Raw genomic sequence first — 19,167 nt, 5'->3', positions numbered from 1 at the left:
TCTCTTCCTGAAGGATCCTCTCAGGGATTGCTGTGAAAGGAACATTATTGGTCCAACAGCTATTTCTTTTCTCATCTGAGAAAAGGCCTGTAAAGAGGGGCTTATATTGTGCTGAACCTCTCCCAGGCTGCCAGAGCAGGGAGGGTCTGAATTTATGCTGCAAAGACAGAGCCAAATGAGCACCTGAAATTTGGCTGCCAAGTTTCAGAACAGCTCTGCTTGGAGCCCAGTGACTGCATGGTGGGAAGGGCTGGTAAGATTCAGCCAGTGCCCAATTTAGAGGATTAGAAAAGAGCTGTTCATGCAGAGAGCTGCCAGGACAGGAAGACACTGCTCATCTCACTTGAAAACTTTCTTAAGGGTTTCCCTGTTTCTTCCCAGGCAAATCATTGCTGTGGTTAGTTTTGAGGAGCAGAAGGTCACATACTATGCCTGTCCTCAGTGAAGCCAAACCAGGGATAGATGTTTCTTGCCCTTGTTCAGACTGTGCTATGACATACTGAGATCACAATAGAAAAAGATGTTTTTGACAAATTAACTGGATTCTTTTTCCTACATCTACGCCCTCTCCAAAGCACACCCTGAATTCAAGTTAAATGCTTTTCCTTAAGGACCAGTTTCTTTCAGGTCTGGGAATAGCTAAATGATACCTGACAACCTCTAACAATGCAAATATTTGTATTCCCATTCCAGCCAAAGAAAGCACCTTCCAATGTAATATGAGATCACATTACTTTGCAGGGAGAATTGAGCCCTTTTGCCCACATACTTGCTGTATGAAGAAGACTCATGCCTAAAATATTCTCAGGGGAAAAAAAAAGACAATTTTTTTCAGTATGTTTTCATATTTCAGGTCAGTGACAAGTGTAACGGAAAGCCAAAACCAGGCTCATGGAGTGGTACAAACAAACATCTGAGGGGGAGATTACACAAGGGACTGTGGGATGTTAAGTGACTCTGGAAGAACTTTAGGGGAAAACTGCAAAATGGAGGCTGTCCTCTCTCAGTCTGGAGGTGTGGACCCTAGTCTTCAAAACCATTTCCCTCTCTTTGGGAAAGACCAATCCCCTTGCATTACATGAAATGATTTACCTCCTTGCAGGGCTAGAATTACTGGGAAGGCTCTGCTCTTAATCAGTGATGTGGCCACATACTTGCCATACACTTCTGTGGGATGCAAGAATTTATGCTATAAGAGACTGGACTGGTGTAATATTTAAGTAAAGGAGGAAGAGAAATTAATGAAAAAGAGGATTTTTCTTTTGCTGTAACTCTAACAAGATTTTAAAAAATGAAGAAAACTTAATACCTGCTTTTGCTCATTCTTTTTCTTCAGGTAACTGGCCCACTATACTCATATAGAAATCAGTAATTCAAGGGCAATGTAAGTACAGCTACCAGGGAACAGCACATCTTGATACCATCAAAGTTTTAAGGCAATAAAACTGCAAAAGCTGGGAGGAAGAGAAAGAAAGTACAGTTTGTCTGTTTCTGGGGCTTCAACGGGTGCATTCAGATTGGAAGTGATGTTTAATGAACAGCATAGGCAATCTTACCAGCTGCTAACAATGCAACATTTAACACCAACAACTGAAGATTGGTGCCTGACTCCAGAACACCTCCACCTGGCTGACAATATGGTGGTAGGAATTAGTTAACAGGGAATTCAGGAATGATTTGAATACCCTAAGTAATTTTTCATATGTGCCTTATTCTTAATTTGGCACCACAATGTGGATGTAGCAGTGCTGTAAGCCCACATTCACATTTCAGAGGTTTTTTATTGCCTGGGTATCAGCTCACTCTTCACACACACACCCCCTACTTAAAGCACAGGCAGCAAATTGATAATGAATTACAAATTTGCCATCAATAACTAAGCTACAAAGCAAAAATTAATAGAATTCATAACCCTTTTTAGAGGTTTAGTACAGGAAACCTACTAATGAAAGTAATTCTGGACAAAGAGATGGACAAGCAACCTAAACCCACAAAGCTGAGGTTTGATTAATTTGATTCTTTCCTTGAATACTACTTCCTTTTCACACACAGCTGAGGCTAAGATTTCACAGTATTAAAATTTTGATTATATAGATTTATCTATACATATTATTTTAAAAAACCCATTAAAATAATGTTTTATAGTTTTTCTTATTAAATTTGTAAAGACAGGCAGAAAAGGTTTATGCTCCAACCTGTTTCATGCTGTCTTTTAATCAGTTTTTTTTAAAGCTTTTTCTCCACCTGTAACCTTGATGCAAAGGAAAACATGATACACAATTTCATTATAAATAGTAAACCAGGAAAACCCATCTTTTAATAAAGGAAAAACCAATAAGTTTTCCTTTATTCATCTAATTTCTGTAGCTCAAAAAAGAATACATGAGGCTGGAAAATCCTAGTGTTCCCTTTGGGAAGGCATTTTGAGAAAACAGCTCCCTACACCTTGAAATCCTATGGGACACTATCTCCTATTCCAAAATTCCAAAACTCTGGGGATAGGGTTATGTGCTGGCAGTGGTCATGGCAGCTTTTAGAACTGGATCTCTGCTTCAGACTCCCAAAGTCTCCTGCAATAGGAGATCTCCAGATTTCACTGCTGCTGTTGATTTCTCACATCTTTGCACCCACTGCTTTAGAAGTGTCTGGAGTCAGCAGCTCAGACTGGCTGCCAGAAGGTGCACTGAGAGAGCAAATGTAGATACAACTCTCTCAGGGAGACTCAACATCATCTTCAATAGTCACCAGCTTTAGTATGGGTGACACTCGTAGCCTCTGCCAGCCTGACGTAAAAAAAAAAAAAACACCAACTTGAGTCATGTCCAAACATGGATCTTCCCAAGGGTAACCTGTCAGCTGTCTGCTGAATATAATGCAGTTTCTTAAAGTAGATAAATTAACTTTAACTGTTTTAGGTGGGGAGGGAGAGCTCCTGTGTCATTATCATTTTACAGATGGATATGTGTGTTTACTTTTTTTATTTCATTATAAAGAGGTATGAGCTTGCTGTCATTAAAAACCTGCAATCTGGTTTTTAGTGTCTGATCCAATTATGTGTGCTTCTGGAAAGACACACAACCAAATAAATAATTGGAGAGGTGCAACTCTGAAATGACAATTGTTATTCATTGATCCCTTTCTGCAAGTCGAGATTGAGAGATGTAAACTTCAAGTGAATGAGATCTCCTGGGAGAGATTCTTCAGTTCAAACACAGTAAACAACTGTTGTCCTCTGATGCACATTTTAGTACTGCTGCAGGCAAACTTTCTAAATATTAATAAAAAACCTATACAGATGAAAAGGAAGCCCTGGGAGCTGGTACAGAATTTCTTGCCACATTCTAGGTCTAATCAGAGAAACATATGCTTCAGGTCAGAAAGGAAAGGAGATTCCCTAATTTGTTGTAGTATTTCCCCTTCTAGAATCACAGAGAGGTCAAATTTGACTAAACTGCAACAGACTAAATGTACTAGATTGTGATAGCTGTGGTTAAAAAAGCCAAGGGAGAGCCAGGTATTCTGGGCCCAAAAGCCACCATGACTCACTGGATTATGCCATTTCCTACTGTCAGACTGTCCTGCCAGCACATTTCCCTCTGCAAAGTTCAGACCCAGGGATGCCCTGCTCTGAAGGAGGCAAACAGGGGCCAGCCACATATGAGTAATGAGAGAAGATAAGATTGATGTTCTGACACAGACAATCTCAGTGACCATAGCCTACCCAAAACTGTCAGTTTGACTTCCTGGGCAAGATAGTGATAGGTGTGTGCAAGCAGGAAACACTCACCCTCTCCCCAGTTACAGAAATCTTCTGCTTATATTTCAGTTTGCTAATATTCTGATATAGATAAACACATCTGTATAAAATCTTGTATTTTATATATATCCATGGTTTTGAAGCCGTACTGGAAATAGGTAACAGCCTTTCCCAGGCATTTTCTGAGGTCTGCTGAGGGAGAAGACATGACAGGTACTTGACTGATAACACTGGTGGGTAAGAACCAAATGTGGGCTCTAAAAGACTGCCAAGCTAAGAAATGTGACTCACCTGCCTACAAAAGAAAGATGCTAACATGAGAAAAGTGCAGTAGATCAAGATGCTTCTGTTCTCACCACTGTCATCTCATGTAACACAAATCCCTTGGTTCTTATTTTTCCAGAGAGAGAGAGAGAGAGAGAGGGAGAGAGAGGAGAATCACAGAGCTGAGGAAAAAGCCCAGTCAATAACCTGCTGGTCCTTCCAAGCAAATGCTAGGCAAAGACTGAAGAGATAAGAAAAAGATTTCATTTTGGCCCAAGGAATCACCAAAACTTAAAAAACTTAAACTTAGCAAAACTTAAAAAAGGTTCTAGCAGTCAGTAAGCCCACTCAGGAATCTCAGAAGGAGAAATGGGAGAGCTTCTAACTCTCTGGGCAGCAGTGAAGGGTCAGACACAGCCTTTAGAATACACTCATTCTTTGAAGCATTCTCCTGCCATCAGCTTCCCTTCTGCCCTGAGGGACAGCACCCACCAGTTCCAGGCAAAGGAGTAGCTGAATCATTTTTACTTACATCACCCTATCAGACACCTGGGGAAGGAATGAGACTAAAAGCCTGTAAAAGTTATAAATGCAAATTCAATCACTACCAACACCAAGAGGTATGACAGGATGTAGTAAAGTCTTCTGTCCAACATTCATGGGAAAATTCTGAAGGTAAAAAACAGCATCAAAAGTCTTACTCTTGAAAACTTTCAGAGAGCAATTAACCAGGATTATTTTCTATATCTTTATGTGAAAGGCAGAGGACCTTGATGAATAACTGCCTTAGAGGAAAGTTCTCTGCCAGGAGCAGAGAAAAACCACTACACTCCAAAAATACCAGAGAATAGCCTCAATACTTGCTTAGGGCAACACACACGACTTTGCCATCTTATCTTTCTATTACAGAATGATTAAGAGATGCCTTCTTTTTAAAATCACCCACCTTTTATCTCAGCACAAGTTAGAACATTTTAGTATTTTTCCATTTAAAGGAGAAAGGTGATGATCACCACAGAATAAAAAGAATCTACAATGGATTAGTACAGCATCTCAATATATTATTTATCCTGAAAAACCTTATCAGGTGATATCTGTAGAAAGCATGACAGAGAACTATAGATACCTGGGAGCAGATTGGAGCTGTTTGTCAGCATGATGCCCTCTGTCCCACTGTGCAGCTGGGCAGCTCGGGGGAAGGCACAGGCTGATTAATCCACAGCCTGGATGATCCCCTCGCAGACATTCCCCTCTGAATCTACTGGTGCACCACAGCAGGCTTTTGAGAATTGTTCAAGTACAGGCCATTGCTCACTTTACTTGAGCAGTAAGAGGCTGAGTATTTAAAAAATAAATTTGAATTAAGACAAGACAAAAGTAAGTTGGTGTTTTGGCTTTTATTTCTAGAATTCATTCATTGTTCATTCATTCATTCATTGTTGTCTGAAACTATTTGGTAGGCTAGAAACTTTGACTGTATTACTTGAAGGGCTTCATGGTGAGAGAACTGCTACATTGCTGAATCCAAATGAGGAAAAATACATCCTCCATCACAAACAATAGCCCAATCTTATTATCAGATACTCTTTTGTTTTATCAACCTGCTGTTAATCATACCTCCTATTTATGTTTGACCTTGTGGTAGCCAAAATAGGTAACAGTACTTTGATTTTTGCTGATAAAATAATTTTACACGGTAAATACCAAGAATTAAAGCAAATATATATTTTTTGACAATCCAGAATTTTCCTTTCAGAGTTGTAACTTCTAGCCAGCAATTCGCTCTCTGAAAAAAATCAAATAACATTCTGTATTTGGCTGCAACTTTTGTGTAAGTGCAAGCAACCACTGCAGTATTTTTTTAAATGAGCCACAGTGATAGCTTTGCACTTCCTTGAGGCCTCTTCTCTTCTCGCTGAATGAACTCCAGGGAATGGCATCATGTCGGGCTTTCCAGATGGATTATGTGAAGCCATAGCTCAATGTCATTTTCAATAGCAAGGCTCATAATTAAAGGTCAAATAGTCACTTCATCTGCAATCAATCAATAGAAGAAGTACTAATACTAAGTACTAATCAATCAATGGCAAATGCACTAATAAAAGCCATGCATCAAATGTCTGCATATGTGTGTGCTCACATGTACCATGCATATATGTGAGCAGGGAGAAGGAGAGAAAGGGAACAATGTGGGGGTGAAAATGCCAGAGGCCATTGTGGGTGCTATATTTATCTTGGCTTCCTTGCAAGTTTATATCCTGCTTCACTCTTTAGGTGAAATGCAAATAAACATTGGCTTTTCTGCATGTGTGATGCCCTTTATTCAAACCCTGCTGAAGCACCCACCTTTATGCAGAGCTTGTGCTCCCAACTAAGGAACACAAAGGCACCTACCCTGTGTAATTTGTCCTTACACAAACAAGCCCTGCACTCTGATCTTTGAGACAAAAAGTGTGTCAACTGCTCTGTCTACAAAATAAGACCCAGCATATGGGAACAGCACTCATCTCCGTGCAGAGCAAGCACTTATTCATGGATGCAGCAGTGGAAGTGGCAGTTGGCCTCATGAGCATGCACTGCATGGGAATTAGTTGGTTTCATAAGATGGTGTGGGAGAAAGTGACTTACAAAAGTCTTCTCATGCCTCTCCTATTACCACTTCTAAAGCTTTAAAGCTGTCAGCTCTTCTCCCACTTTAGTTGGTGGCATTCTCAGCTCCCCAGGGAATGGGCCAGACATACCTATTTGGAGTTTCACCTGCCAAGCTGAGAGAAATCAGTTTCAAAGTGAAAGTACAAGTGTTGGGGGTCATTTATACACTACCACAGGAATCGTGAAGACAAACAAAGCAGAGCTCCACAACAGATGTGAAATGAGAGCATGAGCCGTGTTTGTGCTTTCAGGCATTGCAGTGACAGAGGTAGAAGGAGAAGCTTTCTCTACCAGAAGTGAGCAGAAGATCTCTCATTACATGGTTTATAATAAACACCTAAGGACAAGCAGAAATGTGCCAGAACAGCAAGAGTAAGGGCCAAAATACCTGTGTTTGTCTTGTTTCTGCTAAGACCAGGGTGGACAGGGAAAGATTTAAGTGTCATTCAGAAACAGCTAATCCTTTAAAACAAATTAGACCTACTCTGCTCTGACCTTCAGTGAAGGAAAAAATGCTGCCTGCTCTGGTTAACATATCTCTTTGCACCATCAGCTCAGGCACATGCCTCATCACACCCTGGCTTTGTAAAACCCAATACTCCTTATTTTCACACAGATTTGTTTTTATCCAGCTCTACGTTTTCTGGAACTGCTACTAACACCAAACAGAATAAAATATCAATGGTCCCAAACTCAGCCAGCTGGAATCTGATACACAGCAGGCACACCTGGACACCCATGGAGCAGGGGTGCACACAAGACCAGCAGGTATTTCAGGCTTCCCAAGGACAGGCTTCCAGGGGATTGCCAAAAGGAACATTTCCCCATTCCTCTCCCAGGATGACTGGAAAGCAGTCTCCCCAAAGCTGACAAACAGAACAGCCCACAGCTGAGAAACAGCCCCACAGTACCATGTTCTGCTGTCTACCTGTTCACTTCAACCTGCCCACTTTGACATGGGGTATCTGACATAGGAGAAAAAGGTATTTATGGCTGGGGAGAAGCTGCAGGAGTCCTTGAAGTCAAGGTGGCCAAAGTATTTTTGCCAGTGTACTCGGGCAAAGAAAGCTGCAGAATACCAAAGCTGGCTCATGAGGCTATGCTAATACAAGCAGTAACTTGGAATTGGGAAAATGTGAGTCAAAAGGTCAAGGGGAGCTAGGAACCTCAAACTAAGTTTTTTTAAAAAAGAAAATAACATAAAAAATTGAGAGTGTAGTAGCAGAAGAAAAGTGAACTGACTCAGCTGTGTGCACAGAGTCAGGTCAAGACAGGCTGCATAAGGATGCTTGGTAGAGTGAGTAAAAGAAACCAACAGTCCTCATTTTTTGGGGGGTGATGGCAAGCCCCTTTAGGACTTAAATATTTAAAAAGGCTTTGCGCTTATTTTCTTAGTGTCATGGCAAGCTGGCAGAAATATGCAACAGAGCATATATAAAACTATTCTCTCTGGGGAGAGAAGGGGAAACTTGCACATTTGTGCTGTTAAATACAACCAGCTTGTCCAGCTTTTCTTCTGTAGTATCACAGTTGTGCCCTAAGTTCATACACTCCAAACAGAAAGCACAGCAGTGTGTTATGACTTATGTGTGCAGTTGCTTTCTACAAATACAAGAGTAACTGTCCTGAATACAAGCTCATTTATTAGTCCAAGCTCAGTTTCATGGAACATTTGGCTGGAAAAGACCAATGTTATTTAATCTATGTTCTGCTCCAAGGCAGGATAAACTCCAGCTATTTAATTCCCATCTGAGGCTTGTCTACAATGATAGGAGATTGAAGACATCAATAGGCAATATATTCCAAAGCTGAACTGTTTTACACTAGACAGGTTTCCCTGATTGTTAACTTAAATCATCATCACTGTAACCAAGTCCTTCCCTTTACAAAGTCGACTGTGACAGAGTTACTTTCTTCCTTCTTTGCATCAACCTTTTATGCATTTGAAGATCACTGCAGTATTTCAGTTATCTTCCCTCAACAATCCCAACTGCCTCAATCTACCTCTGGGGTCACATTTTTGAGGTCTATGATCATTCATGGCACTCTCTTCTCATTTCTTTCCAGTTAGTCCACATAATTTTTGAATTGTGGAGCCCAGAACATATCAAAAGCCAAAACATTCTCAAGCCACACAACTTTTGCTGCTTCCCTGCAACCCACAGGACCCTGTGTGAAAGGAAGGTAGGTTAGTTTAGTATGCAATGTATTTGACAAAGCTATGGCGCTGTTACTCATTTCCTTGTTCTTTCTACACTTTAAAAATAATTTATTTAATGACTTGGTTCAGTAGTTTTCTACAAAATTAAGTTAAAACTCACTGATCTATAATTTCTCGTCCCCTCCTCATTTCCACTGTAAAAAAAGACTTTTTTTTTTGGACTTCTCCTTGTCTTCCAGGAACTCCTCCAATTCCCATAGACTTTCAAAGGCACTTGCTAACAGTTCTGCAACACAGGCCTGGCTGAAGCAAAGAACCCTGGGGTGAGTTTTGCTTTATCAAACCAACCTGGAAAAGATCTAAGCCCCAACTTGTTCTTCCCCTGTTTCAGGCTGAGCTCTTACCTTTGTCCTCGACACTAGCTGTGTTCCTCTTTCACAGATATACTCTTGAAAAGAGGCAGATATTCAGCCATATATGCTTTACCAAACATCTGTTTTTATAATCTGAAAACAATCCAGGTGTGTCTCTGACTGAACATAGTGGATGAAGCAGCAGCAAGTGGCTGTAAGCATTTCTTTTAGATGTAAGATTTTACAGTCAAACTGGGCAGATACACCTAGCCATCTCTTCAGAAACAAACCTGACATTCTAGCAATTTTCCAATTTTTAGCAAATTGGATTAGGCAACAGAAGAGAATAAGAACAGAAAGAAAAATACAGCTTTCCACAAATCAGGTGGTCTTACTGTACAACCACTAAAATCTCAGTTGAGAAGATTGTGTTCTCTGCCCTGTAGGAACCACTAATTTCATCTGTGCAAGAGTATTATTCTACTGTTAGTATCACACTAGTAGCAGTACTTGTCACACTAAACCCAAAACCATTTAAGCAGAAAAACCAGCAACTAAACCATTTTTTTTTTCAACACAGCAAGGCATGAATGTTACTGTTGTTTTGCTCACAAGCTTATCTCCTGACTTACCCAGGGTGAGGGATTTGTGTGTGGAACAGAAAACAATAGCCACTGTGTCTGCTGGTGTGAAAGTAGAGTTATGCCTACAAAACAAAAGAGATTTAATAACCTCTGATAGCAAAAACCTTCTTAAAACAGCATCTATCAAAATTATTACTTTGAGGATCCTTATACACGTTCACATCACTTTGATCAGTCTGGTGACAGAAATAATTCCACCCATAAATGAACAGTAGTGCCTGATTTATTATTATTTTTTAAAGCAGAATTGTTTCTCTGTTGTGGCTAGGTTTCTGATGAATACACTCCCATGTGAAGGATAGATATTTTGAAGACACGGTGTGTAGGACACAACTTTATTCCAGACAAGTTTAGTTTGTCAAACATGCAAAAATGTCACAGCAGAAGCCACTTGCCTCCACAAAATAAGAGAAAATGTCCTATTATTTCTTTTTCTAATATGGAACAGTAACAAAATGCTCACTTTGGACCATATATTGAGTCCATACTAAGGAGTTAGCTTCCACTTCAGAGATAAACTACATCTAAGGGTTTAAACACTGGGATTAAGGCCAGGAGGGGTGGGAAAATGGCATCTATATATGTAGAGAGAGATGACTGGCCAATGGATCACTCTTTGCTCCAAATTAGGAGTAATTCTATGAGATTCTAAATATTTACCACACTGAGTTGGTTACTGCTTAAGGTATTTTAGATTTCACAGTTGGGGCATATCTTCCCCCCACATTATGTCTAGCAGTTCAGAAGTTATTTAAAAATGCCTTTTAAGGCTAGGATATGATCTTGTCACAGAGAAATTTTCTTGTGGCTCAAAAAAAAAAGCCTAAGTAGCTCTAGGTACTGTACACTTCTTTGTGATTCTCCCTTATGGATATTGTTTAATTTATACAAAGCATATGCTTGGAGACTGCTGTATTGTGGCACTCCCCTTTCAGCAGAGTGCTGCTAAACAAATACTCCAGCAAGCCTAAGTGAGAGGACAACTGTGGCTACTCCAAGCAGCACCAGTGATGCCCTGAGTCACTGGCTAACCCCATTCTTACAGTACTAGTTTTTGAGAAGTGAATATACAATTGCCCTTCCTGGCTGACACTTTAAAAGAGAAAAAAAGGAAAAAAGTAAAAAAAGCTCTACCAAACATTAGTTCAGGACAGCTGTCTTTTAAGGATCACCATATAAATGTAGCAAATTTGACACATATAGACAGGAGTGAATTGCCAGCACAGCAAATGTATCTTGAGATGTAAAAAGTCAAACTGAGTTCTCTCTCTCATATGTCATCAGCATGTCTGCAGGGCAAATTATACCTTCAGTGACATCTGTGCTAATCCATTTTTTTTCAGTGGATGAGGTATAACAGTGATTGATTGAGATTTAACAACTCTGTAATTAACACTCAAGAAAGGACAGAATTCAGGTCCTGCTCTCTTAGCCTATGAAACTCTAACAGAGCAAATGCAGCAAGGACAATAGGAAATACCAAAATGAGGTCACCCCTATTCAGAAACCTGCCTTTACACATTTGCATAAACTTTGTCACCCAAATCAAAGATACTGCACAAAAGAAATATTCAAAGGTTGGGATGCAGCACATTCATTTACCTTGTGGAGAAGAGGAAAGTCAAAAACATGAAGCTCATCTGAACAGAAAATACTGAAAGAGAAACAGGCTAAAATTAGACCACAATTATAATTACTGTGTCCATGCCTTTTGTTCCCATACTGCAGGGCAGAAACAAGGCTGGACCAAGCCTATCCAGAGAAACCCACTGCCAGACAACCTTTAAAGACTACTTGGAAGAACAACACAGATCATTATATCCAGGGAGGCCAGAATTAATGTTATGGCTGCACAAGTTCTTCCTGGGTAGATCTCTGAATCAAGTATGTCTTGACACAGTGAATGGCAGGAAATAGTGCATATGCTGCACATCTCTTTGCACAAGTTTTGTTTATTGGGTTGACCACATAAAATCTGTCAGACATGCTCTGGTTGCTGGGCATTTAGACTGGCTATTTTACAGGATAAAGTGTGTAAGGATGATCCAAAAAATATTCTCAGCCCTGGGTATATTAATCATGATCATTCATGGGGAGAGGAAGAGAAGATCATCATAGATGTTTGCATTCTCTCTGAGACAAAGGCTAATTCCTGGGCTGGGCAGTGTGTGTCAGACATTTCCTTCAAGCTCAGTCAGCTCTGTAAGTGCAAGTTGTGAGCGTCCCAAGGGGAGCTCTGCTCTCTGCTTGTTCTGCTGACACCCTCGGGGGCTCTGGTGGGGACAGAGCCCACCCTTGGACCCCAGAGATACAAGGAGCAGCCAGTGGCTTCCATGAGTAGCATCAGCCCAGAGCATGGGGAATCCCCACAAAGCTGAAAGAGAGATCCTGTGACCTGCACAGGCCTCTTCTGAGTTTGTGGGCTTTGAGGGAAAGGCTTTTACTTGCAGCAGAATCTGGGGTGGGTCCTCTCCCAATTCCTTGCAGAATTTGTGAATGCAGTAAGGCTGACATGCCCCATAGGGCAGTGCAAGTCAAGACAATGCATTTGATTTTCACCCCAGTTTACAACTGGGAAACATGGCAAGAATATTAGCTATACCAGTGACATTTTCTATTCTCCTACGTGCATTTCCTAGAATGCATAAATGTCACCTCAGCATGCACTTAATTTCTCCTTCATGAACTAAAGGAGCAATCCATTGTTCCTGAATTACAATTTTTCTACAAGGAAGTACATTAATTTAACATGCACAGAAAAAAACCAACCCCTTATTACACATAATTCTGTAAAGCAATAAGCATGTGTTGCTACCAATTATTCCTGGTGAATATTTTTCTGGGGCTAGAATATTAGCATAAAAATTACATAAAAACATTAATCAGCAGAATAACAAACTCACTTTCACCTCAAACTCCTCGTGCTAATTTCACTTCCTGGCGAAACAGTTAACACACATGCAGCTGACACATCCAATGGTGATAAGAAACTTCTAGAATACAATGTGCATACCCATCTCCAAAACTTCCTTGGTTCTTGGTTTTATAAATATTCCAGAAAAAAATCCCTAACCAATTGTCTAATATGTTCCAAGTAGTTCCAGTGCATATGTTAATGTTCTTACTAGGAAATTCCAGTTATGCACACTGGCAATGAACACGTAGATATGACTTTCAGTGTGTTCCACAGCAAATGGTACATTTCATTCCACATGGAACAAGTACAGAGTTGTCTTGAAGAGAAATAAAGGCCAAGCAAGGCAGCAGAAGCAAACACTACACATCAACTGTTCTAGGAACAACATGTCTTAAAGGAACTTTTTTTTTCCTCAAAGCAGTGGTCAGCAGAGTACCATAAAATTACTTCATTCTGAGTTTCTCTGCATGTTAAGTTTGAGTTGAAAATCTCTGTACAATTCTTTTTTGCTGACAATTTTGCACTGATTCAAGTGCAAGGTCCTTCTTGGGTGCCATTGCAAAGAAGTATTTATTCCATTTCAAAAAAAGCTCCATAGTATTGCTTCCTACTCCTTTGCTTTCAGAATAAAACATTTATATTGTGCCACTTATACTTCCATGTATTACTTTACATGGGTATAGTGTTTCATTGTCTAAAAAAACTCCCCACAAATAGGACAGAATTAAGATCTGATGCACAAAGGGCAGGGGCAAATTTCCTACTGGCTTTAGTAGAGGCCAGATTTGTAGAAGATACATTATTTTTATTATACAGAAGAACATGCAGACACACAACTCAAAGCAGGTGATGGTCTGATCTCTTGAAATCTAACAGTTTTAGAGTATGAGATGTGATTTATACTGAAGCATACTGTAGTTACCTCTCCTCCATGCAAACTGAAACTCCTGTCTGTGGACAGTCTGAGGCAAGATGGGAATTCCCTGCTGGGAGAGGAGACAGTGCCTGTACAGCACTGCCTTTCCCTGGGAGGGAGGGATCTGCAAGTGTGTTTCCAGCTGATGGCAAGGGTACCAGCAGCCTATTCTCACGTGGATGTTATTTAAGGCTGAATGACTTGAGTGCTTCTAAAAGAAACTCTAAGAAATGTGCTCATCCACAGAAACAGATCAACACATTCAAACCCCCAACTAGTTTCCAGGTTTATAATATGCTAAGGAAGAGCAGTTTAAAAATTATAACTGTGCTTCTGAGTAACAGTTCGACCCCAAATCTTTCTTTGCTGTTTGGAATGAGACATCTGTATATTTTATGGCTGTTCAGTAACAAAGAAGCCAAAACCAGAATGCCAACAAATGCTTGTAAAATACTACTATGCCCTTTCAGAAAGGAAGGGCCACAGAGCAACCTAAATAGCAGGGTTTATTCCTCTCTAAATGCTTACTCAAATCCCTAAATGCATCCAGCTCCTAAGAAGTGTGACAATCTGGTTTACTGGATTCTTTAGAAGCTCTAACACCATGCCAGTACCCCGACAGCTCCCCACTACATGTAGATCATTACAGACCTGAAACACACACAAAAAAAGAGGCATTAGGGCTGAACTTACTTATGAACACGATTATAATCAAGCTAAATTTATCCAGGTCAATATTTGGATTGGCAAAAGTATCGCAGAACGTTGTGTAGATGATCATCAGGAGCACACAGCTGCTGATGGCACCAAATGGAGGCTTCTTCCTTTCAAGCCAGTCCTTGATGTACCTTCGGACAATCTGAAACACAGAAACCAACAGGTTGTCTCTTTTCAAAGATGCAGGGAGCCAAGTTGGGCATCACAAAGCGAATCTGACAGCGGAAAGACACAAAGAGAAGAGAGTAATTTGGATGACGGCCACAGTGGATTTCAAAGCTTCCCTGCCACACAACTCTTCTTCTGGGGAATTTAACATTTGTAGTGCAACTTCCACTGGGCGTCCATAATGAGAGTATATTTTCAAGTGCATGCAAATCCATCCTTAATCATGCCAAATGTTCTTTGCTAGCTGTCACTGAGACATGCCCATTAAGCCTCCCCAAAGTTTATCTCCTCTGCTGATACTAATGGATGTATGTAATTATCACAGTCCCCTTTGCATCAACAGACAATTCCAAGTGCAACTTTGGGAATCTTAAAAATCTGACATCTTCAGGAATTTCATGACGGTAGATAATCGAAAGTGATCCATGGAACATTTTAATATTTAAATAGCTAGCGATGCACCAGAAGTTTTTAATTAAATTATAACTCAAGCTTGAAAAGCAAAAGTGCATGTGTTGTGGGAGTCTAAATAATTCAAACTCTGAATATCTCGAGTTTTTGTAAATCCAAAGACAAATGCCATTTGCACGCTTTTAGAATACCAGAATTAACACATGAAAACAAGGAAACCTACTGTACTTAGCAGAACTTTTGCACTTTCAGGAAACAGAATATGAAGCAGTTTTTCAAAAATTTTTTAGAAAAAACTATAAATTTTAAAACAACCTCAACGTTCAAATTATGCTGAATACCATAGCACTAAGCCTCACCAGATACAATGCATCCATTTTAGTCCTGCCTGGGGAGTCGCTTTTAGTTTTTCTGTTTACTTTACATGGGTTGAAAAAACTTTTTAAAGCTTTTATAGTTCAGCTGCAACTTGTGTTAATTTTTCAGCAATCACATTATCTTGCCTAATTTCTCCTGAGGCCTCCTGATGTTCTCTGTTACCACACTCTTTTGGAAATCACAGCCCAAGGTCCTGAAGGACTTCAGCCAGAGGGCTCCAAAGGCGTCTCGTGACCTTCCCTTAGTGGTGCCACAAGCAAACATCACCACCATTGCCTTAATGACACAGAAAATCTTAGAGGGATTCAAGATTAATATCAGTCCATCATCACCAATGCTACCATAGGACCCTTCACACAACAAATGCCAAAGCCATGGAATCAAGCTGCTCTCAGTTTTCCTCATTGCTTTCCTGGCTCGTTTGCAAGCGCCTCAGCAGGGAAGTCCTGGAGCAGCTATCCCAGTCACCACAGCAATGAGACTCCATCAGGGCACACAATAAAACTTTGGCACATGGGCTTCATGCCAAGCTCAGCAGGCTGAAGATCAGCACTCACCTCCCAGCACTTGTGGGCTTCCCACTGCTGAAAAATAACAAATTTGCAGGAAAATATCTAAGGGAATGCTCAATGCCCCGGTGAAAACACTGAACTTTAAAATGTCACACTTGCCAGATATTAAAGAGAGAAAAGAACAGAAAATATAAGGCCAGACTTCTGAAAGAGCCTCCACTGGAGCTCCTTCAGCCACTGGGTAGGAATAAGAGAGTGCACTGATGAAAGAGACACAAGACAGTGAAGCCATGCAGAGAGCAATGTGAAAGACATCTAATGGGAAGTTCAGATAAGTCTAATTCTGAGCAAATTTGGGACTGCAATTATCAGAAGCAAAAAGTAAAGCCTTTCACTTCTAAACTGAGCAAGTTTTTTTAAAAAAGTTAAAAAAAAAATTCCTATTATCCCTTAAATTGTCACACTGGGGGAAAAGAAAAACTATTTAAGGCCACCTATTAATTTATGGTCTTTCCAGAAGATTTATACAGAAAGTAACGAGATGTTGAAAAAGAAAAGTGATGGCTCATTATATCATGGTACCATTTCTAGTAGAAGTACTTAATCCAAAAACTACAACCCTGTGCCTTTTCAGGGTCTGATTATAACAGACATGACAATAATAACATTATACACATATTTATCCTTGACTGACATAGAAGAGAAATAAAAAACATTTAAAAAATGAAACAGCAAGTGTTTCCTCAGAATCTTCAGTTGAGTGATACCTTCTTTAAATATCCACCTCTATCTATCCTGGAATTTTTGTGAATCAATAACCATAAGTATCAGTACAGCTTCTTACTGCACATTATATTTTCCTAAAAGTTACATATTCAGACCCTGAAGAATTAAATTGTGGCTTCAGGAAATCATCTAATCAACCCAGTGTCATGCAAAATGTGCACAAAACACAGACAAAATCTATCTTCTCTAACACAGAATCCCATACATTTTGATCTTCTCACAAGGTTCAACATGATCTGTAATTTCAGAGGTCAACTCAGCCTATAATCACTGATTCAAGGTCACCTAAATTCTTGTATAACTTGATGGGAGAAATATAACCCTAGAGAAGCTCATGTCAGCTGATTCACTTTGACTGAAAAACAATCCATTTGTTATTCATGCCTGGCAGAGCTGCTTCAGGACAAGGATGCTTTGAAAGCCTTTTAATTCTTAACCCAATTCTATGAGTTTTCAGGGTAAACAGGGAACTACAAAAGACCAAAACTGTGAATATTTGTAGTGAAATAATGATAAATGCCACAAATACAAGAAAGAAAACACATTCAGAGCCTGGGCTGAGATACTAAAGCTTCATTTGTCTGAACTGTAGCAAAAGCTAACACAGTCATTTCTGAAAGTTAATATAAACCACTGGTACCCAAAATATATGCACCCCACTGATGGAAAAAACCAAAACAAGGATGTATTGGGTTTTGTGGTAAGGTTTGGTAGTGGGGCAGGCAACAGGGGTGGCTTCTGGGAGAAGCTGCCAAAAGCTTCCCTAACGACTGATGGAGCCAATGCCAGCCAGCTCCCAGATGGATCCAGCCCTGGCCAAACTCAGCAGTGGTGCTCTGTAAAGATTTTCATGCAGATTCAAATGGAAGCCCTAAAGAGCAGGGAAAGGCTGACCCAGAGGTTGCACATGAAGGAACATGAAGGCGAATCTTTCCCTCAAAATGCAGTTTAGTGGAGAAAACAGTGGGAGAGATGCAAAACTTCAGAGTAGGTGATATTTTATAAATAATCTGCCTGATAAACTCACAGAAAAGTTAGACAATAAAAGAACATAAATGTGTCCAGCAGGCAACCACCTCCTGAAGACTGCATTCTGGCAACCTCCAAAGGTTTTGGAAAGGCATCAGCTCGAATTTGCTTCAAAATACAGTTTCAGGCTCAAACTTTCCTCTTGCCCAGGATTTAATTTTTAACAACAAAGAAATGTAATTGCACTTGAGTTAACAGTAGTGTCCCCATTTCAATTTAGTTCTCCTATCAGAATAGTTCTATCCACAGTATTTTTCCTACAGACTGCTCTGTATCCTGCCATAACCTTCTTGTCTAAACACCAACCTTCCTAAGCAAACAGGCTCACTGCTCTAATGCTCATTTCACTTAACATCCTTGGGCAAAGAAACATGATCTGCTGTTCCAGGAAAGCAGGTAAACAGTGCTCATCTGTTATGAGATCACACATGAAAATAGCAGAAGGTGTGTTACAGAAAAACAGTTCCCTTCTCTAACTGTACCTTCTAAACAGGCACACTGTATGCCCAGAGAAGTCTGTCAGTAAAATACAGCTAGACTCTTTCTACCTGTCTGCCCAAGTGCTGGGCACACAAAGTAAAAAATGCAATAAACAATGTAATACATTACTGTTCATTATTAATTGGGCTAAATAGGGCAAGGAGCTCCCCCTCCCCCCCTTATATGGAATAGAATAATTTCTGACATTAGTCATGCAGTACATCTCCTAAAAATTATCTAACTTATTTGTTAATTAAACCCAAGAATTGAAACAAACAATAAAATAAAGTTACAAATAAGTTACATAATTTTATGTAACTTATTTGTTAATTAAACCCAATTCTTGTGTTTAATTAACAAATAAGTTACATAAAATTATGTAACTTATTTGTTAATTAAACCCAAGAATTGAAACAAACAAATAAACAAACAGACAAACTTGAACAACCCAAACCCAAAAAACCCCAAGGAAATGGATAGGAAGTCACCTATTCTGTTTCTATTATACACAAGAGTCTATCTTGGTATTTACATCATTATCTAAAATAGATTTTTCCTAATTCTACCAATTATTTTGGACTGACCTCCTCTTTAACAGAATTTACAGTGATTTTACTGCACTTCTGCTCCTTTTCATTGTGTGTTGGTATGTTCTTCTAAATACCTGGGAAAAACACCTGGGGCTTTACCATCTTAACAGAAGAAACACAAGTCACCTTTTCCTTGTGTTCAAACACATGAGTAAACAAGCTGAAACTGCTGGATTCTCACCACACCTAAATGCAGCAGTTACCTTACTTAATTTGTCTTCTAAGGTAAGATTCCTAACTCATCCTTAATTAATATTACTACTACTTATAGCAACAGACATATGCAACAAAGTCTAAAATACAAAATTTCCTTTTGAAAATCTTTGAGTCAGAGTAGATATTTTCAACAGCCCTGTAATTTTTCCATATCTCTTCTTATATAGTGATGGTAAGCCAAGAAAAACAATTGCAGGGAATATTGGGAACTAGGTC

The 19,167-nt window shown here is 39.7% G+C and overlaps 1 protein-coding gene across 1 annotated transcript in view; it reads right to left on the bottom strand.

Annotated features, from left to right (window-relative positions):
- SLC10A7 (solute carrier family 10 member 7) overlaps window positions 1-19,167 on the bottom strand; it is a 141,383-nt gene that overhangs the window by 14,141 nt on the left and 108,075 nt on the right. The window contains exons 8-10 of the mRNA XM_050973901.1: window positions 14,358-14,523; window positions 11,434-11,485; window positions 9,820-9,893 (exon numbers count right to left, since the gene is read on the bottom strand). Coding sequence (XP_050829858.1) covers window positions 9,820-9,893; window positions 11,434-11,485; window positions 14,358-14,523 — 292 coding nt within the window. The remainder of the gene's footprint in view (window positions 1-9,819; window positions 9,894-11,433; window positions 11,486-14,357; window positions 14,524-19,167) is intronic.

Source organism: Serinus canaria, chromosome 4 (assembly GCF_022539315.1).
Source record: "Serinus canaria isolate serCan28SL12 chromosome 4, serCan2020, whole genome shotgun sequence".
NCBI classification, from domain to species: Eukaryota; Metazoa; Chordata; class Aves; order Passeriformes; family Fringillidae; genus Serinus; species Serinus canaria.
Note: the sequence above shows the minus strand (reverse complement) of the source record. Positions and strands in the feature narration are given on the sequence as shown.